Source organism: Gymnogyps californianus, chromosome 2 (genome assembly GCF_018139145.2).
Source record: "Gymnogyps californianus isolate 813 chromosome 2, ASM1813914v2, whole genome shotgun sequence".
Lineage (NCBI taxonomy): Eukaryota > Metazoa > Chordata > Aves > Accipitriformes > Cathartidae > Gymnogyps > Gymnogyps californianus.
Window position 1 is genome coordinate 132838782 of NC_059472.1, and position 21183 is coordinate 132859964.

At 50.5% G+C, this 21183-nt stretch overlaps 1 protein-coding gene across 1 annotated transcript in view; it reads left to right on the forward strand.

Annotated features, from left to right (window-relative positions):
* Positions 1-269: 269 nt before the first annotated feature.
* The window catches only part of CDCA7L (cell division cycle associated 7 like), a 28865-nt gene continuing 7951 nt past the window's right edge, over positions 270-21183 (forward strand). The window contains exons 1-4 of the mRNA XM_050890921.1: positions 270-368; positions 15810-15956; positions 19329-19460; positions 19926-20285. Of these exons, the coding sequence (XP_050746878.1) occupies positions 270-368; positions 15810-15956; positions 19329-19460; positions 19926-20285 (738 nt within the window). The remainder of the gene's footprint in view (positions 369-15809; positions 15957-19328; positions 19461-19925; positions 20286-21183) is intronic.

Genomic DNA, 21183 nt, shown 5'->3' on the forward strand with positions numbered 1-21183 from the left:
CCGTGTGAGGGGTACGTAGGGAAGAACCGAAGAGGCTGGGTGCCAGCAGGGGAAGCACCCGCTTCACCCGCCCGAGCCAGAGGACCAGGAGCTCCGCAGAGGCATCCGGACGCCTGTTACCCATCCCCAGCCAGGCCACACGGGGTGCCCCGTCCCCATCCCGCTTTTCCCGCCGCCGCCGGGCGGCTCCACCCCGCCACCGCCCTCCGCTCCTCCCTCCCTCCCTCCCTCCTCCTCCTCCCGCGGCAGCGCGGGCGGCTCCTCACGCCATGGTGCGGCGCGGCCGGCGGCGGCGGCGGCGATGGCGGCGGGGGGTGACGGCGGCAGCGGGCCCGGGCCCGGCGGCGGCGGCGGCGAGCCGCGGCAAGGTGAGGTGTCCCGCCGGCTGCGCGGAGCGGGCGGGTAAGGCCGGGCCGCGGGGGAAGGGGGCCGGCCCGGCTGCTTTCCGCTTTCCCGGAGCAGCGGCGGCCTTTGTCCGCTCCCCGCGGTGGCGGCCCAAGGGGTCGGAAGAGCTGCCCGCCGCTGTCGGATGACAGCGGCGGGCAGCTCTTCCGACCCCTTGGGCCGCCACCGCGGTCCCCGCCCGGTACACACGGTCCCGGCGGCCCGCGGTGCTGCCGGGCCCCCTCCACGTGGCGCGGCGGCTCCGGGGTTGCAAAGCGCCGGGGAAGTGGGGGGAGTGTAAGCCGCCTTTGGGGCGGCCCCGAGGCGTTCAGCATCGGCTTGGGGAAACTCCAGCGGTGCTGGGTCGTGCAACGTCTCTAGTAAAGGCTGATGGGCTGCGGGTAGCTTATTGGGGAGGAGCTTTGTTAATTAATTAGCCTCTGTAAGCCTGGGAATGTCACTTTTGAAATAGCTAATTTTTTTTTTTTTTAATTCTGTCCTGTTTTTTTTTGTTGAAATGCGGCGATGCCACAAACACATGTTTGAGTCGGTTGAATACATGTGAGTATGGGTAAGGCTGGAGGCTTAGGGACAAATGCAGGTGTGCTTTGATCAGTGCACCTGACTGTGGTCTGGTCCAAGACCGGCATTTGCTTGGATGCATCAGGCTGCTTGTGTGGCTCAAGTGTTGAGAGGTGGTGTGGTGAGTCTGCCAGGTGGTGGGAGGGAGGAGAAAGTCAGCATCTCGGTGAGCTCTTGCTGATGGAAGGTTAGGGAGTTACGTGGGTTTCTGTGGAACAGGAGGGTTGTAGAAACACTGAAACGTTTGTTAGGACCTCTGTCCTCTCAGGGACTAAACCTTCCACCTCTGTGTGGCATCAGGCTCTCCACTGGCAGAATGGAGATAAGGGCACTGTAAAACAGTTTGGGAGAAACCTGATTGACATGGTACAATAGAAGCGAATGGCTCTTACTTCTCACCTTTGGTGCTGTAAGGAGAGGCTCTTACTGTCTGCTAGTGACCTTTCTACTGCACAGCTAAAAGGCTGCACATGATGTTTCTTTCAAGGCTCAGCAAAGGGGAGAAGGATGCAGTTTGTTCTCAGAGCTCTCCTGTTTCTCCTGGGAGCTTGTTTTTGGCTGAGCAAGGCCTTCTGCTGGCTCTTGCTCCTCTTTGTGACATGCTGGTGAGCAGTGGGTTCAGTCCTGTCTGAGCGAGAAGGACGTGGTGGCAAAGGTTTCCTTGTCTCTGAAGTCACAGGTCATCCATCTGCCAGCTGGTAAATTAGCTTGTGAGTGAGTACGTGCCCCCATTGAAAGCAATTGCCAAGAAGTCAGCAGTACAGAATTGTTTTGAATCACAAGACCTGCAGTTCCATTTCCCATCCCAGGGTCTAATTTAACAGTTCCTTGCACAGCAGTTTCAGTACACGGAGCTTGTTGAAGGGGTGCTGGCTGACAAAACTTTTGCACCCAAAAAGCCTGGATGCTAGCAGTCCAGACATGAAGAGGGGACGCGTTTCATTCCTGTGGCATTGTACAAAAGTGTTTTGCTTGGAACGCTGGGGCTCGGAAAGTAATTAGGCACCACCACAGATGAAAGGGATGCTCTTGAATTATGCAGAATTAATTCAGAAATAGCTGTTACTACTGTGGATCAGTGAGAGATTAGATATTACAAAAGAAGAGATAGTAGCAGTTGACAGAGCATTTGGACTGCGTTCATACGCTGGCATGCTGGTATTCACATTATTATCAGTGTTTTTGAGAAGTAGGGGATAGTTTCCAGGTAGATGTTGCCTATGGAAGGTAACATTTTAAATGACTCGCCATGTGATTATGATAGTGGGGCATTCTTTATTTTAGGATAAAGTAGCTTGATGGGTTTTAGCTTATTTAATTATCAGTTAAAATAAAGCCATGTAGAAACCATACTCTACTGTTCTGAAAATAGCTGAATTTACTAAAATTTCACAGAGTACTTGGGTTTAGCAGTAGGTTGATTGGGGTGAAAATTACCGTAACTTTTGTGGTGGCAGGGTGAACCACCCTGAAAGTCACAGGAGTTGTTGCTGTGACAGATTTACAGGCTTAGGCATAATTCATTTTCACCTTTGGTGGAATCAAAGTATTCCTGTGAAGACTGTAAAACTGTGTGATGACTGCTCATTTTATCACTTGTTCCTTCTTTTCTCTGAACACTCACTTGCCTTTCACCCTGCTGCCACTTGTGCCAGGAATATACTTCACCGTCCAGAAGGTTTCAGGTTTTTGTCCTCTGATGCTATTGAGAAATTGTGGAGATCATCTGGGATCTTCCTTGCCTTCCTAGATTTCATTGTTGCCCTTGAGTCTCAGGCTAGTTGGATGGTGTTGACAGTCCTGTTGACAGTGCATCTAGTTGTGTGATTCTTCTGTACAGTAATACGTGACTTTGCCTTCCACGTCTTTCACACATTTGTATGACGTTTAAAATTAAGCTTTCACACAATGCTGTTTGCCTTTATGATTCCAGTGGAAAGACCAGCATCTTGACTTCTAAATAGTTTTGGGTTTTTGGTTTGGCACCTATCGGCATTCTGGCTGGGGCCCTCTATTCTTGTAGCGCTGCCCATAATTGTCAGCCTTGGAGTGCTTCCCTGTTCAGTTGTTATTTCAGGGCTATGAGCCAAATCCAGTGCCTGTAACCCTTGGGTGGCTTGCCTCCGTACTGGGCCTGGGACAATTCAAGAGGTTTTCCAGCACGTGTTGAAGGTGTGACTTTGCACAAGTTTGGTTTGTGCGAGTATGCATTTGAGATTAAACTGGGATTATTTCAGTTGGACTGAGTTTGAACGTTACCAAAATTATCTGTCCTCTGCTTCAAATACGAATCTCCATACATTGTGCAAACTTGAATGAGAGGAACACAGTCCAGCTGACTTTTTTTTCATGGTAGGAGCAAAAAATAGAGAATTACATCTAGCCCAGCTTTCTCACACAGTATGTTCTCCTGATACATCGTCAGAGAAGAATGCACTAGTGTGACAGTTGGCAATGAAAGTGATATGTACAAATACCTCTTAAAAAAATTAAATATGGTTGACGGTGGTGTAGAAGTAACTCTGATGCTTCCCACTGAAGCTGCAGGTGTGCATGTAGGCAAGTGTTCTCTCCTTGCAGCCTGCGGGGGCGCTGCCTTGCAGAAGGGCGAGTTGCATCTGTTTTGGCTTTGATATCAGGAAAGTTGCTTTTGCACTTGAGACTTGAGAAATCTTCCTGTTTACGTGGAAAGTAAAACAGCTCACCTCAGGCTTTCCCTTCTCTCATTGCCTAACAAGGCAGGTGAAATTCGTGGGGATGGCTCTTAGAAAAATAATATTTTGTCTGGTGCAGACCTCAGGTGCCTTACTTGGCCCATCACTTGTGTGGTGAGTGCAGGAGCATCACCGAAACAGGTCTGACATCCCTCCCGGCCTCGTTTTCCGCCTCTGTCACCCTTGGCGACAGATGTGCCAGCCCCCACGGGCACACAGGAGCTGCCTGCTCCTGGTTCTGCGGGAACGATAGCTCTCCTCCGCGCAGCCCGACAAATCGGGTGCGCTCCTGGGTGTACTGGCGGTATTTTGTCGAATTTAGAGAAGGGGAAACTGAGAGATGGGGATGTCTTGAGCTTTGATCTTTTGTTGAAAAAACATAGTTAGGGTTGGGTATTCTGGCAGTTGCTGGGTTGTGTGCTGTTTGTAGCGGGGAATGTTTTCTGCTGCTTTTGAAAAGTACCTTGTGGGTGTTTTAAAGAAGTAAGTGTATTTTATGTGCAAAATTAACTGAGCTCAATAGATATAAAATTTCTTACTAGAAATAAGACTTTGACGTTTTCAGCAGCTGTGAATTATTTCCAGCTTTTACTGGATTTTGAGTACTTTGCTTTCTGTAACTGGTATCTTTAAAAGACAGTACTTCTCGCATCTCTGGAGCATTTCGCCTGCTACCAGTCACTTGTCTCTGGAGGCTCTGCTGTCATCAGGTCATCACCTGAAACTTCTTCAAGGAGATTAGAGGGGACGAATCCTCTTGTGCCATCCGTCAGCTCTCCCACGTACCAACCGTCTTCGTCCACGTCTCCAAAGATGTAAACATATTGTCCGGCAAGTAGAGGAAGCTCTAGTTCAGGCCGCTCATTGGGACCATCGGAAGGATCGTAGCTGTATCGAGCTATGAATGCTCGAAGCTCTGCCGGTTGTTTTCTCATAGCCTCCAGGAGGATGGCTCCCAGGAGGTCTGCTCCCAGGGTAGCCTGGTGTGGCCTGGAAATGATACGGTTGGATCTTTCTCTTTCCAGCCATTCAAGTTCCTGAAACAGCTGCTGGTGCTGTTCATTTAGCCTCTGATACTGATCATTCAGTTCAGTCACCCGGGCTCGAAACAGTTGCAGGGTTTCTTTGTGTTCCCTGCATACTTCTGTGTGAGCCTTCTGCAAACACTCGACTTCCTCGTCTTTCCTCTGGAGCGCTAACTTTGTCTCCTCATGTTCCTTCTCCAGCTGTTGGCTTCTTTCTGCCGTTTCTCTCATGGCTTTCGGTTTGCGCTCTGCCTCTTCCAGCTGCATTTGAAGACAGGTGTTCTTGCAGAATCTGCCTCCTTTGCCACTTGGCTTAGTTGCCCTTTCTGTCAAACCCACCTGCCCACGGAGGCGAGCATTTTCTTCAGCCAGTCGGGTGTTTTCATTTGTCACCTCCATAAGCGGCGCCTGTAACTCCTCACAAGTTTGGTAGTGGGTGCTCACGTAATGGGAGCCCTCTTCATCTGCAGCCACGTGGGCCTGAAGCTCCTCAGCCGCCTTCTGTGAGAAGTCATCCCGCTCGTGCTGTGCCAGCAAAGCTCCGGCAGGCTCTCCCGTTTCTCCAGCCCTCTGCTGAGGAAACGACGTCATACACGGTTCCTCAGTGGAGCTTTGGATGGACAGTGGCACTTGAGCATTGATCAGGCGATCGATGGTCTGCAGTTGCCTGGCTTTTTCTTGCAGCTGCTTGCTAATGAGACCCAGCTTAGCAGTCTTCTGCTTGATCCTCTCCCACTCCTCCCGCACTTCAGGAGAGCTTGCCTTCCTCAGAAGACAGTTCTCCTCTTGAAGGACACTGCATCGCCTCTCGAGGTCCTTCAGGGCACTCCGGAGGTGGGCGTTCTGCTCCAGCAGCCTGCTGTGACTGCTACCAGGCAGCCAGTCCTCCTGCTGCCCTACCGTCTGAACGCCCACCTCTGCCACAGACCGCCCGCTGCCGGTCCTTCCTTGCGGCGGGGAGTCCAAGCAGTGCGGCGCCAAGTCTTGCCCCACAGCCCCGAGCAAAACCTCCATGCTGTTCCCTTCCTCCTGGAGGCGAGTGTCCTTTAAGGTCTGGCGAGTTTTCCGCTGCCCTTCTCCATCACGGGAGGAGGAGGCCATGAGGCTCTCCAAAGAGCAGGGCCCGATGGCCCCGGTGCCCAGGAGGGTCTGCAGGCGGTGCCAGGCCGTAGCCTTGGCCCTGGCCTCATGGCAGGAAGCGGGCTGCTCGCCCTCGAACCGCTCCAAGATGTACTTTAGGAAGAGTCTCCTCTGCAGCAGCAGTTCGTCTTGGAGGCGGAGGATGTGAGCAGCCTGCTCACCATTGGTCTCCCAGGGCAGCTTGCTGAGGACGTCCTGGAGCTTACCGCGGGCCTTGCTGCTGCTCCAGTCTCCTCTCAGCAGCTCCTTGGCCAGCTGCTGCTGCAGGTCCCGTGCCTGACGGATGGCGTCGTCGCGCTGCTGCTGCAGCGTCCCCTGCACCTCGCGCAGCTCAGCCTCCTTTGAGCGCAGCAGCTGGCGGATCTCCACCGCCCGCTGCCGCTGGTTCAGCTCCCGCAGCCGCTGGAGCTCCCGTGCCTGCCGCTGCTCCCACGTGGAGTGTAGCCGTTCGGCCAGGAGCCGCCGATCCCGCTCTGCTGCCTCCTTCAGCTCGCGAGTTTCAGCGGTGAAGCGGCGGCGCAGCTCTTGGGAGCGGAGTCGCTCAGCCTCCAGCTCAGCCTGCAGCCTCTCCAGCTGCTGCTTGTGCTCGTCCTTCTGCACCGGGCCCCGGCAGGGCAAGGGGCGGCTGCGCGCCGCAGGCCCCCGTCCCACACCGTCCCGGCTCATGGCTGCAGGGATGGCAACCAAACGCTGCCACCAACAGCCACCAATGTCGCGCGTCAGTCCCTCTCAGCAGCTGCTGCCTCCCTTGACCATGCAGGAGCGCAGACAGCGTCTGCAATCAGGCGGGGGTGGGCGAGTATGGCCTTACACGTGTGTCCTGGCCGTGACCACACAAAGGAGGGGTGGGGCTGCATGGCCTGATCAGGTATGTCGTGGCCCCGAGTACACAAAACTTGTGTCATCTAATGCCATCTCCTGCGAACGTGCAGTTGTGTTCATCGTCTCGTTGAGTCCTTTTGACTAGTCTGGCTTGGAACGTCAGGAGACATTTTGGTTATTTTAATTAAAAATGACGCCTTCTCTCACTTTGAGGGTCCAAAGCCTCCTGCAGCTCGAAGCCTCCCCGGGAGTGCCCAAAGCCCTATATTCGGGACCAAAGCTTCATTTCTGGGGGCCGTAGAGCAACCAAGAGGTCCCCTCCTTTTCAGGGTCCAAAGCATCGTTTGTAGCACCTAGCCAATCCTTTTGAGTGCCCAGCGCCCCATTTTTAGGGCCCAAATCCTCATTTTTAGGGTCCAAACCTGTCTTTTATTACCCATAGCCTTTTTTTAGGGCCCCCAGTTTCCATTTGAGGGTCTAAACCCTGCAGAGGGAGCGGGTTGCCTGGCAACGTCCGCCCAGGAGTCTGTGGGGAGTCAGTGGACCCAGGACAGCCAATCGCATTTGAGGAGGTGGGGGCAAGGCACCTGATTGATATGGAACCAACCAATCAAGCTTCGAGGCCTGCAGGAAAGGTGGCAAGAGTTGAAAAAGCTGGGCAACGTGTGGGGGCGGGGCATGCCGGCTCCAGCAGTCACGCCTGGCAGGAGAGCGGCACACGGATGATTGATAAACTGTCTGACCCATCACGTGATAGGAGGAGCAAAGAGGGAAATCCCAGTCAGCCAATCAGAGAGCGCGTCATCTCAGGTGAAGGGCGGCACTTGACAGCATAGCAGCCTGACCACCAGTGGGCCAATGAGAGCGAGCATCACCTCAGGGAAGGGCAGGCCCCAAACCAGGTCAGAGTGACAGCCCAGTCGGCCAATCAGAGAGAGCATCACCTGAGGTGAACTGCAGCTGGGCAGCCTGACCACGTGGGGGCCAATCAGGGGGCCAAAACAGGTCTGACATCCCTCCCGGCCTCGTTTTCCGCCTCTGTCACCCTTGGCGACAGATGTGCCAGCCCCCACGGGCACACAGGAGCTGCCTGCTCCTGGTTCTGCGGGAACGATAGCTCTCCTCCGCGCAGCCCGACAAATCGGGTGCGCTCCTGGGTGTACTGGCGGTATTTTGTCGAATTTAGAGAAGGGGAAACTGAGAGATGGGGATGTCTTGAGCTTTGATCTTTTGTTGAAAAAACATAGTTAGGGTTGGGTATTCTGGCAGTTGCTGGGTTGTGTGCTGTTTGTAGCGGGGAATGTTTTCTGCTGCTTTTGAAAAGTACCTTGTGGGTGTTTTAAAGAAGTAAGTGTATTTTATGTGCAAAATTAACTGAGCTCAATAGATATAAAATTTCTTACTAGAAATAAGACTTTGACGTTTTCAGCAGCTGTGAATTATTTCCAGCTTTTACTGGATTTTGAGTACTTTGCTTTCTGTAACTGGTATCTTTAAAAGACAGTACTTCTCGCATCTCTGGAGCATTTCGCCTGCTACCAGTCACTTGTCTCTGGAGGCTCTGCTGTCATCAGGTCATCACCTGAAACTTCTTCAAGGAGATTAGAGGGGACGAATCCTCTTGTGCCATCCGTCAGCTCTCCCACGTACCAACCGTCTTCGTCCACGTCTCCAAAGATGTAAACATATTGTCCGGCAAGTAGAGGAAGCTCTAGTTCAGGCCGCTCATTGGGACCATCGGAAGGATCGTAGCTGTATCGAGCTATGAATGCTCGAAGCTCTGCCGGTTGTTTTCTCATAGCCTCCAGGAGGATGGCTCCCAGGAGGTCTGCTCCCAGGGTAGCCTGGTGTGGCCTGGAAATGATACGGTTGGATCTTTCTCTTTCCAGCCATTCAAGTTCCTGAAACAGCTGCTGGTGCTGTTCATTTAGCCTCTGATACTGATCATTCAGTTCAGTCACCCGGGCTCGAAACAGTTGCAGGGTTTCTTTGTGTTCCCTGCATACTTCTGTGTGAGCCTTCTGCAAACACTCGACTTCCTCGTCTTTCCTCTGGAGCGCTAACTTTGTCTCCTCATGTTCCTTCTCCAGCTGTTGGCTTCTTTCTGCCGTTTCTCTCATGGCTTTCGGTTTGCGCTCTGCCTCTTCCAGCTGCATTTGAAGACAGGTGTTCTTGCAGAATCTGCCTCCTTTGCCACTTGGCTTAGTTGCCCTTTCTGTCAGACCCACCTGCCCACGGAGGCGAGCATTTTCTTCAGCCAGTCGGGTGTTTTCATTTGTCACCTCCATAAGCGGCGCCTGTAACTCCTCACAAGTTTGGTAGTGGGTGCTCACGTAATGGGAGCCCTCTTCATCTGCAGCCACGTGGGCCTGAAGCTCCTCAGCCGCCTTCTGTGAGAAGTCATCCCGCTCGTGCTGTGCCAGCAAAGCTCCGGCAGGCTCTCCCGTTTCTCCAGCCCTCTGCTGAGGAAACGACGTCATACACGGTTCCTCAGTGGAGCTTTGGATGGACAGTGGCACTTGAGCATTGATCAGGCGATCGATGGTCTGCAGTTGCCTGGCTTTTTCTTGCAGCTGCTTGCTAATGAGACCCAGCTTAGCAGTCTTCTGCTTGATCCTCTCCCACTCCTCCCGCACTTCAGGAGAGCTTGCCTTCCTCAGAAGACAGTTCTCCTCTTGAAGGACACTGCATCGCCTCTCGAGGTCCTTCAGGGCACTCCGGAGGTGGGCGTTCTGCTCCAGCAGCCTGCTGTGACTGCTACCAGGCAGCCAGTCCTCCTGCTGCCCTACCGTCTGAACGCCCACCTCTGCCACAGACCGCCCGCTGCCGGTCCTTCCTTGCGGCGGGGAGTCCAAGCAGTGCGGCGCCAAGTCTTGCCCCACAGCCCCGAGCAAAACCTCCATGCTGTTCCCTTCCTCCTGGAGGCGAGTGTCCTTTAAGGTCTGGCGAGTTTTCCGCTGCCCTTCTCCATCACGGGAGGAGGAGGCCATGAGGCTCTCCAAAGAGCAGGGCCCGATGGCCCCGGTGCCCAGGAGGGTCTGCAGGCGGTGCCAGGCCGTAGCCTTGGCCCTGGCCTCATGGCAGGAAGCGGGCTGCTCGCCCTCGAACCGCTCCAAGATGTACTTTAGGAAGAGTCTCCTCTGCAGCAGCAGTTCGTCTTGGAGGCGGAGGATGTGAGCAGCCTGCTCACCATTGGTCTCCCAGGGCAGCTTGCTGAGGACGTCCTGGAGCTTACCGCGGGCCTTGCTGCTGCTCCAGTCTCCTCTCAGCAGCTCCTTGGCCAGCTGCTGCTGCAGGTCCCGTGCCTGACGGATGGCGTCGTCGCGCTGCTGCTGCAGCGTCCCCTGCACCTCGCGCAGCTCAGCCTCCTTTGAGCGCAGCAGCTGGCGGATCTCCACCGCCCGCTGCCGCTGGTTCAGCTCCCGCAGCCGCTGGAGCTCCCGTGCCTGCCGCTGCTCCCACGTGGAGTGTAGCCGTTCGGCCAGGAGCCGCCGATCCCGCTCTGCTGCCTCCTTCAGCTCGCGAGTTTCAGCGGTGAAGCGGCGGCGCAGCTCTTGGGAGCGGAGTCGCTCAGCCTCCAGCTCAGCCTGCAGCCTCTCCAGCTGCTGCTTGTGCTCGTCCTTCTGCACCGGGCCCCGGCAGGGCAAGGGGCGGCTGCGCGCCGCAGGCCCCCGTCCCACACCGTCCCGGCTCATGGCTGCAGGGATGGCAACCAAACGCTGCCACCAACAGCCACCAATGTCGCGCGTCAGTCCCTCTCAGCAGCTGCTGCCTCCCTTGACCATGCAGGAGCGCAGACAGCGTCTGCAATCAGGCGGGGGTGGGCGAGTATGGCCTTACACGTGTGTCCTGGCCGTGACCACACAAAGGAGGGGTGGGGCTGCATGGCCTGATCAGGTATGTCGTGGCCCCGAGTACACAAAACTTGTGTCATCTAATGCCATCTCCTGCGAACGTGCAGTTGTGTTCATCGTCTCGTTGAGTCCTTTTGACTAGTCTGGCTTGGAACGTCAGGAGACATTTTGGTTATTTTAATTAAAAATGACGCCTTCTCTCACTTTGAGGGTCCAAAGCCTCCTGCAGCTCGAAGCCTCCCCGGGAGTGCCCAAAGCCCTATATTCGGGACCAAAGCTTCATTTCTGGGGGCCGTAGAGCAACCAAGAGGTCCCCTCCTTTTCAGGGTCCAAAGCATCGTTTGTAGCACCTAGCCAATCCTTTTGAGTGCCCAGCGCCCCATTTTTAGGGCCCAAATCCTCATTTTTAGGGTCCAAACCTGTCTTTTATTACCCATAGCCTTTTTTTAGGGCCCCCAGTTTCCATTTGAGGGTCTAAACCCTGCAGAGGGAGCTGGTTGCCTGGCAACGTCCGCCCAGGAGTCTGTGGGGAGTCAGTGGACCCAGGACAGCCAATCGCATTTGAGGAGGTGGGGGCAAGGCACCTGATTGATATGGAACCAACCAATCAAGCTTCGAGGCCTGCAGGAAAGGTGGCAAGAGTTGAAAAAGCTGGGCAACGTGTGGGGGCGGGGCATGCCGGCTCCAGCAGTCACGCCTGGCAGGAGAGCGGCACACGGATGATTGATAAACTGTCTGACCCATCACGTGATAGGAGGAGCAAAGAGGGAAATCCCAGTCAGCCAATCAGAGAGCGCGTCATCTCAGGTGAAGGGCGGCACTTCACAGCATAGCAGCCTGACCACCAGTGGGCCAATGAGAGCGAGCATCACCTCAGGGAAGGGCAGGCCCCAAACCAGGTCAGAGTGACAGCCCAGTCGGCCAATCAGAGAGAGCATCACCTGAGGTGAACTGCAGCTGGGCAGCCTGACCACGTGGGGGCCAGTTGGAGGCAGCCCTTGGGGAAGGGCAGGCCCCACACCAGGGCAGAGTAACAGCCTAGGGGACCAATTGGAGGCAGCATCACCTCAGGGGAGGAGACTGACAGCCCTCTTGACCTATGCCAGTGAAGACCGATGTGAGGAGAAGGCAGGCTGTGGTGGCAGCCAGGCCAAGCTTTGACATGGCGCCCGTGGCACCTACCCCGAGGCCCAGCAGACCCCAGACCAGGCCTGGGGCCCTCTTCACCCCTTCTGCCCCTCCCCCCTCTCTCCCTTCCCCCTGCCTCCCCCAACCACCCCCATGTTCTGGAACCCCCTGTCTCCATGGGAGCTGCCAGCTCACAGTCAGTATCCCGTGGCCGTGCCACTGGACAGCAGCCGTGGGCCACCAGGCTTCTCGCCGCCATCGCCGCCGGCATCCAATTGAAGGTGATGAGGACGTGACGGTGAGGCTGCCAGGATGGTGGTGGGGTGGACGAGGATGGGTGTTCCCCTCTGAACACTGATACTCTTGACCCATTAGAAAAAGGACACACAGGCAGTGACAGGGAGGTCTTGGCTGGAGCCTGTGCTGGGCAGGAATTCAGCTGAAGCAATGCAGGCATCTCATCCCCAGCTGGAAGCCCTTGGGCTGAAGTGGGATTCAGCTCTCCCCATGCAACCCACAGACCCACAGCGCTAAGGGATGTCAAGGCTGGCCACCGCTTCCAGCCACTCCAGCCCAGGACCCCTCCTGCTGTGCCACTGGAGCCCAGTACAAACCAGTAGCACCCAGTATGGTCCTGCCCATCTTCTGGAGCCCAGCCCGGTGCCTGAGGACCCGACGTCTTTGCCCAGGCTGAGGGATGCAGCTGCCACTTTTCCGCTTGCCGGTGGAACGTGTAGCGAAGCTGAGCGTGCATCCCAGAGATGCACACACACAGACTCAGGACACTGACACGGCCAGTCACACAGACTGCCAGAGATGAGGCACTGCTGTCAGCAGCACCCACATGCAGGACTCCCATAAAACACAAACACAGACAGCCACGTCCCTTCCTCCTCCTCTTGGGCTGGCAGAGACAGGAGGTCACCCGTGCAGGCACACACACGACACTCTCTATGTTCACAAGCACGCACATGGCCACGGATCCCTCGCGTACTGGCACGGCCCCTCTGTCCCCCCAGTACCCCTGCCCAGATCTCGTCCCTCTGACCCACCCCATGGGTCCTCTACTCGCTGGCTGGTGCATCTTGGTGCTCCCTGCAAACAAGCAGCACTCACGCATTTGTCCCGCAGGCACCCCACACTTGCACATTTCCCCAGGTGCCAGCACGGACCCTCTGCCCACCTGATATCCCAGTCCAGACCTGAGGCCCCCCTAGTCACCGGATGGTCCAGCTTGAAGTTTGCTGGTGAATGCACACATGCACCCCGTGCAGCTTTGGGGAAGATACAGACACTCACAGAGCCTCTCACTCGCCTCACTCATGCCTGTCCCCCCCAGTAGGTGGTTTTCAGGACACACACTGTTCCCCCCCCAGTGCCTGGTGGCCGACACCCCCACGTGCTCCAGTAGCTGCACTGAGACCCCCCCACTCACTAATTAATCATCACTTGTGTCTGAACCTGTGGTCTGTTTGTGTTGAAATACTTTCCCTGAGCAAGCTTGAAATGTTCATCACCTGTCTGCCTTCCTGCCTTTTTTAGGATTTTAGTGGCAAAAAGATCCTCTCTTGAAGTGCCTGCATCTTTCAAATGTTTAGAATAGATTAATATTTTGACATTTGTGTTTAGGCAAATACGTATTTTCTTTCTTGGTATATGCTACTTTGTTGACAGAGTTAAAATATTCGGTTCTGATGCTGATTATAAATCAGTTTCTGAATGTATTTTAATTGAAAGTTAAAATGGAAATGTCTGTGGCTTCCAGGACTACACAATAAATAACAGTGAACCAACCCATCACGACAGAGGTGTTTGGTGCAAGCTCATCTTTGATGTCTGTCTGCTGATGGCAATGGACTTCTGCTGGGAGTAAACTTGACTTGTGATTTCAGGTGTAGAAATACTGGCGATGAGCAAGTTTGGTCATGAGGGTGCTCTTTTTAAACTCCTGGAGTATGCCCACCTTGTATGTGTCAGGTGTTGTCTGTTATTAACCTCAGCCCTTTCAGTGAAATGGGGACTCATCAATGACTGAATGGGATTCCTTGTAGTGAGGCTATGGCAAGTCACAAACTAAAAGTCTTTGAAGTTCTGCAGTAAGTTACTTAAATCAGTACCTTAGTATTTGGGAGTCCATAAAGATCAAAAAAAGTCTTCTACTGGGAAAGAATTTTTTTTTTCTTTGTTCAAAATCAGTAATTACACCCCCATAACAGCTCCTCTGGTGCAGACGCAGAAGTAATAGACGAAGAAGAAGAAATTAGTTAGGCATACAGTAATCACAGCAGTGGCTAACTCAGCTGTACAATAGCACAAGAACTAATGCAGTGGCTCCTGGAAGCAATTTATTCATAGCAACGAGGCTCACAGCTCCTTGTATGTTTTTCCATTAAAATGCATAATGCTTCATTTTTAACACTGCTCTGTACTCAGTGAATTCCATCACAGCAACAGAGGTGGATTCTGGCTGTTGTAAGAGGAGGGGGTGAGGGAATATCCAAAGGGGTTCAAATGCGGACAGCATGACTTCTGCAGCAGTGCCTTGGGTCATGCCGTTATATGCCTGCGAGGATCAGTTGTTCAGAGGTGAAGTCTTGCTCCAGCAACAGTAAATCAGTTTTGCATCAGTCTACATCAGCTTTATAAAAGCAGAGCAAGAATAAAATTAAGCCCATGTATGCCCATTCCTGTTTCAGACAGTGAAGCTTTGGTCAAGGTGCTGCTTGCTGACAAAATTCCAGTTCCATTAAAAGAGCAACATTATTTTTGGGGAATGAGCCTCCTTTGGGCCATTTGCCTTGGCACAAATAAATTTAAAAAAAAAGATAATAAATAATCATTATATGGGGCCCTGTATGAGCAACCTTGGTTGTCTATGACAGCCAACAAGGGCAGGCTGCTCTCGGTTCTGGAGTTCATCTCGGGGATGTTCTCTTGAATGTTCAGGGCTGGAGACCTCCTTCGGATGAGGAACTGGCCCCTCTCACAAGGCAGCTGTTGATCTCGTGTTCCTGAGAGTTAATGAGAGGAGTGGAAAATTCACATGCGGCTTGACCACACAGCAAACAGCAGAGAGGCTTGCTTCAAGTAAGAGTAGCGTGCGTGACGTGTACAAGTGGTCCTGGGATGTAGAAGATAAATGTCCGGGTGCTGGTGAGCGATGCGGACGCTTTTCTCCCTGAGCATTTCTGTGAATGGCAGAATGGTTTTGCAAATGATACTGGGATGTGTAAAATCGTGTTCTGAAACTTGGCAAAATGCCTTCTGCCTCGGTTTTTAAGGCTGGATCTGTTTATGCCGTCGTTCCACACGCCAAATCCTAAAGCAGCCTAGGTCGGAGCTGTCTGAAGGCTTCCTTACTGACCCGTTACATGGAGAGGCTTATCTGAAGTATTTGGTGAAGTACATGGCCGGGGGAGTGCTTGCATGTGGTGGTACGAGTCTCCTCCCATGCTGGGACTGGACTTCTCGAACTCTGAAGTTGTGACCTTGGTCACTTCAGAAAGTGCCGCTGCCTGCCCTTGGCAGTGCTTCCTCCTGGCGGGCTACGTCATGGGCTTCTAGCAAACGAGAAATGTTCTCGGTTAAAATGGATTTTCACTTTCTTACCAAGTGTCGTGGAAAAAGCTCTGCGGCAGTACTGATGAAGGAGAGTGAGTTGCATTGGTTTTATTTTTGGAGTTAGCTCAGTGTCTGTCTGCTAAAATATGTAACGGTACTGTTATCGGATCTAATGGTCAGGTTTCTTTGTACTTGTTTAGCATTGCATTATATTTGAAGGTGTGTTCCTCACCTCTGAGCCATCATTGCTCTGTAAGAGGAGGAGCGGTGGTGGGTTTCTACAGATAAAGGGTGCCCTGAGCACGTGCTTGCAAAGATGAGGCACACACATATTTTTATGTCTGAGAAGTACTGTTCTGTGGAGTTAACCCTGCATATCGCGTCCTCTCCCTAGCCCCAAATCTGGAGTCTGTATTTAGGGATTAAAACAGAATTTTCCTGGAGTTTAGCTAAATGAGGTACAGTTTACACATAGCATATTTTGTGATACAGATTTGTACTTGCATAGGAGTATAAAAACAAGTTGTACTATTGCCAATTTGAGTTTTCCTATTAAGTTGGCCTGTCTGACTCGTATCTTCTGTCTCATTTTGAATCAGAAACAGATACCCAAGGACGTGGCTGACATTTTTAATGCCCCCAGTGACAATGAAGATTTTCTGGGGTTCCAAGATGATGCTTCCAGACAGAGGTTGTTGTCAGAGGACAGCTATGCTAGTTTTGATTCCCTGGAGTCAGGAAAAAAGGTAGGAATGGATTGCTGTGGCCCAGTTACGCTCTTTGGGTGCAGTAGTACTCTGAGCCTGTGTCAAGGCTGCGCAAGCCATAACTCGCAGCAAAACCCATAATCTGTAGTCCTCATATTAAAAATAAATGTAAAAAAACTTGCTATCCCTTTTAGGGTTTAATGATTGCTTTTAAAACTCTTTCATAATATGAAAAGGAAAACGGGTTTCATTAGAAGGTGAGTTTAAGTGAAGTAGGTAAGTGTAGCAAACGGGAAAGAGAGAATTATCATCCTGGGCTGATGTGCTCTGGATACATAAGACAGTGGAAATGCATGATAGTAATGGGCATTTGTGAGTGTGCAGACTTCAAGGTATTTCTTCCAGAAATTTACCTCAGTGCTGTTTTTGCACTCATTTATGTCAGTGCTGTTTCTGCACTAAAATCATGTTTTAGTGGTGGTGACCCACAGAAACCATCAGCTCTTGCTGCAATTGTGGGATTTGCTTGTTCTCTGCTCTCTTAATGGTGAAGTAGCTTGGATCAGCATAATGATTTGATATTTTTCATTCTCTGATTTGGTAGCTGGAGGTACCAGCTGAATTCACAAGAAAGGAAGAGAACTGGTATGCTGTCTTGGCTGCCAGAAAATGTAGGTTTTAGTCTTTTAGCAGCTTATAATTATATACTTGATAGATACGGGCTAATGTGCTAAAAGATACCTTTGTCAGCTGTGCTCTCAAAAAGGTCCCTCCAATCCATTAATAACAAAATTGAAAATGCCTTTTTTTTTTTTTTCCCCCCTCCTTCTTTTCTTTTCCTAGTCCATCAGGTCAGTACCTGGTTAACAGGTGCTGAAGACAGGGAAGATGACTAGTGTTAGCAAAGGAAACAGACAGAATGCGACTTGTATGAGTATGTACTATTTCTGAGCCTTTGTAGGCGAATAGCCTCAGGAGAGTGCAGAAGCCATTTGGGGGTAGAGCAAAAGTGGCTCTAAAATACAGTGGCTAAAAAATAGTGAAATATACTGGGCTCTAAATTGCTTCGTAATCTTGTTGCTGGATGGCGGTACTGGTAACTTCAGAAAACCAGGAGGTAGCTTGCTCTTGTATTTGTGGCTTTGTGTGGGGCATGAAGAAGGATCAGCGAGGAGAGGTGGGGATGGTGGTGGTGGTGGAGGGGGAGCCTTGTGCAGGAGCCTGAGCTTCTGCTTCTGCTGCCTGCTTGGGGACTGCAGGCACCTTACTTTACTTCTCTCTGCCTTGGTTTCCTGACTTGTGAGATGGAGATTATGATAATGATCTTTGCTGCAAAGCATTTGAAAATCCTCTGATGAAAAATGCTGTGGAAGAGCTAGGTACTGTTAGTTTAACATGCGTTACTGGGAATCCCAGTGAGACTTGTTCCAAATTTACAGCTGGCACTGCAGCCTTCCTCACCATTCCTGTGTTTCACTTGGGCTGAGAATTATTTTAAATCTCCATCAGTATTGAGTTTAACTCCTTTAGTGCTAAATGGTACAATAAAACCACGATTTTTTTATCCTGAGTTCCATCCATTCATGATGCCAAACACCACTGTCGCTGACAAAGACCATAGGTACTTGTTGTGCGGGAAACTAAAAGGTTTTGGTGTGAAGAGCAAAATGATGGGAAGTTCAGAAAAATTCTGCAGTTGTTGGGAGAGGAGGCAAGGCAGCCGCCCTGCTGGGGTGGTGAATGGGATGTTAGTGCATCAGGTGTTTCCTTGGATGCTGATGCGCAAATGCATTAACAAATAGTGACCTCTGCGTGTCTGCTTTTCTTCAGGGCTTTCTGCAATTCTACTCCCGTAATCTCTGCAATTCTGCTGAGTTTCAGCCATTTCTCCTATAGGTATCCCTGATGTGTATTTTACGTTGTGTAGACCATTCTTCGTAGGTGTAACAGCATAGCTCTAGGTGTGTTATTTTTAGTCACTTTAGCTAACAAACAACTTATTTCCCCCCACCCCCAACCTTCATTGTGGAATTTCATGAAAACATAGAATGCATAAAAACTTCAGTTTCCCCCCAAGAAATGCAATTTAACTTTAAAGTAACTTCCCTATTGTGTTTGTTCCTTTCTCAAGCAGCTGCACTGCAGCTATCAACAAAAGAATAGAGTAATTTTGCTCAGAGAAAACTCATTCCAATTACCCATAATAATTTGTAGGAGATGTTTAAGTGTAAAGAAACAGCATATGCAGTAGCTCCCCCCTCCCATTCCCCTGTAAGTTTTTGCACTCATCTATTTTATCTGTTTTTCACCAGATATTATCTTAATGTAAAGAAGTGTGTAATTAAAGTCAGGGAAGGGAGGGAATTGAAAGGAAGAATAAAGATATTTAGCAAGTGCATCGTGTGAAAGGTCGTTTTTGTATCTCGCGTGGGAGGAAGAAATAGCAGAGGAAAATTAGGGAAACAAACTTAAGTGTGTGTTGCTGACTTTCAAGAGGCAGGTGTGGTGTGAACATCGGTTACGTTCCTACCATGAACAAGTCTTTCAGGAGACTAACAGGTACAAGTTGACAGATGGTCTTCTGCTAATTCTGATTGGAAGTATGGAAATACATTTCTGATTTAGTAAATGCATTGTGTTTAATTGGTATGTAATGTGCATATCGTGAAGAGTGTTTTAATGAGATCTTAGTTTATTTTTTATGGGCAGACTTTTTACTTCCTCATCTGTAGGCGGAAGTTTGGGATCTGTCTACCCTAGAACACGTTTGAATGATAAACTGCACCGTTAAAACAGAGAGTTGAGCAGTTGGAAGGTGGAGGGATGCTGGTCAGGCTCTTCAAAGCTCTGTGGTTTTGTGTTGGTATCTGTCACTTCAGTGATGGTGTAACAGCGTGAGAAGGAGCAGGCTCCATCTCCAGAAGCCTTGAGTACTCCTGCAGCAAGCCCAGAGGAGAGTGTTGTTTCTACTGCTAAGTAAAAAAAGGAGGACTTTTTCTTACTGTGGTTGTGGTTTGTATTTCCTTCCATTCAAGGCCTGTTTTTTTACATCCAGAAGAAAACATACAAAACAACATAATTTACACATAAGAAAACAGATAATTTATTTTTATTGGGTAGTAGTGAAGAAGAGGAGGAAGGAGGCGAAGAAGAAAGTTTCCCCCACAAGAAGCAGCTCAGTTAAAGCCCTGTGCTCAAAATGAGGAAAAAAAATCCTAAGTTAAAATAACTCAGTGCTGAAACTCTGAATGTCTTCTGCTTTTTTCTTTTGACAGGCTTTGCCTGCAAAGTGCTTTCACTGTATATGCCATCTAGTTGGTACCTGCTTGGACCTCAGAACCTGTTTATTGTGACTGTGTGACTACTCTGTATCTGACTGTCTCTCACAGCTACTGGCTGGTTTTTTTACAGGGGGTTCGATTTCAGTCCACATACCTCACTGAAGAACTGCGGAGGATTTTCACTGAAGACACTGACTCTGAAACGGAAGCGTTCGAAGGCTTTGCTTCAAGTGAGGTGGATGTGAACAAGAAAGGAGTTCTGGTAAATGCAGTCACCTATGCATGAATGTATATGTTGACTTCTTTTTTTGTGTCTCTTCTGTGTAAACCTCATGTTCTAGTAGGGGTGTTTCTGATACACTGTGATGATCTTTCTTCATGCTGAAGAAAAATATGTGTTATCTTAAAAGAGAAAAAAAGCTTTATTTAATGTAACATCACATATTAGAAATGAGAACTTCTTCCCCTGCTTGTAGACTGACTGGCCTGGGCAAGATTGTTCCTCTGAAGACAGCCATGTATCCCAGACAATATTAATATGTAGATTTTGTGTTGGTCTCTGCACAGGCAGAAGTCGTGTACTGTGAACTTTTAAAAATTTGTTGATTTAGGTGAATTTATGACAGTGCCTTCAGGTGGTGAGGCTGCTGCCCAGAATTAGTGATTTTAAAATGACCTTTCTTCTGTCACAGCCATTAATGTAACATGGGATTCTTCCTGCCTCTAGGCGGTGGAGTCAGACTTGAGTGATGAAGAACGCGATAATGTATTGGGTAGCGAGGAAGAAGAGGAGGAAGAGGCGAAGAAGAAAGTTTCCCCCAAGAGAAGAAGCTTTGGCCTTCGTGTTGCCTTGCAGTTTCCCACCAGAAAGTCATCTGAGAAAAAAGTGCCTGAACAGGCTTTTTCTGACTTACCTCTAAAGGACAGTGAATCCCTCACACCTCTTTCAAAAGAAATAAGCTGCAAGCGGTGGGACAAACTAGAGGGTTCTGCTTCAGAGTCTGAAGAAGACATTAAAGAAACACAGGAGGAAAGTTCCAGTGCTCTGCTTAAGAGAGCCATGAATATTAAAGAAAATAAAGCCATGGTAAGACTTACGAGCAGTGCTTTGTTCTCTGACATTTACATCCAACTACTTAGCTTCAGCACACTTGAATTTTGGGGTCCCTGCTGATGCTGTGCTGGGACTTTGGGAAAGTCTCATCGTGGTTTGTGTTTGAATTTTTCTACCTGGGAAAACCTTAGAGGACCATCAGCACTCAGCCATTTACCCCTAAAATAGCCTCAAGTAGGACTAACCTGCTCAAGTTTAAAACCAGAGTTGAACCAAGCATTTTGTATGTGGATGTGAACAAAGTTACAGATGCCCAAGTTGCAATCTTATATTCAGAACATGTCAGAAACCAGCTGGTCCCTTCAGGTGGTTCATGGTGTCATTTGCACAATGGAGTTCCTACTTTTCATTTGTGTCTGACAGATCTGCTGCAGTTACTGATTGGTAAGGCAGCTAAAAACTGCTAAAGATGATAAACGTAATTTTTCAGTCGTGTGGGATGTGATGTTTACAGTTAGGCTTTGCTATATAACTACTGAAAGTGTGTGTATGTGTGCGTGTAGGTGCAGAAAAGAGAGACACTGATCATTCCTTAATGCTTTTTCCTCTATTATCCAAAATGCCACCAGCTCTCTTTAATTATCACGCTGCCATGCAAATCCGAGTTGATGTTGGGTCCTCAGTGGCTCCTTCAGTTTTACTGTATTCCAGGAAAAGTTGCATCTTCCAAGCAGCCTTGGGGCTCAAGTACACCTCTTGGGTGTGTGGGCCTGCAGCTCCCACGTAAAAACTTGCTTTAGTTTTGTACCTGTGTTTCTAATCTGTCTTGTATCCTCACTGCTTTTGTATTGGTCTTGGTGCTCTTCCACCCTTCTCACCTTCCACTCTGCCTTCTAGTTCAACCATTGCAAAAGTCATTGGCATACTAGTT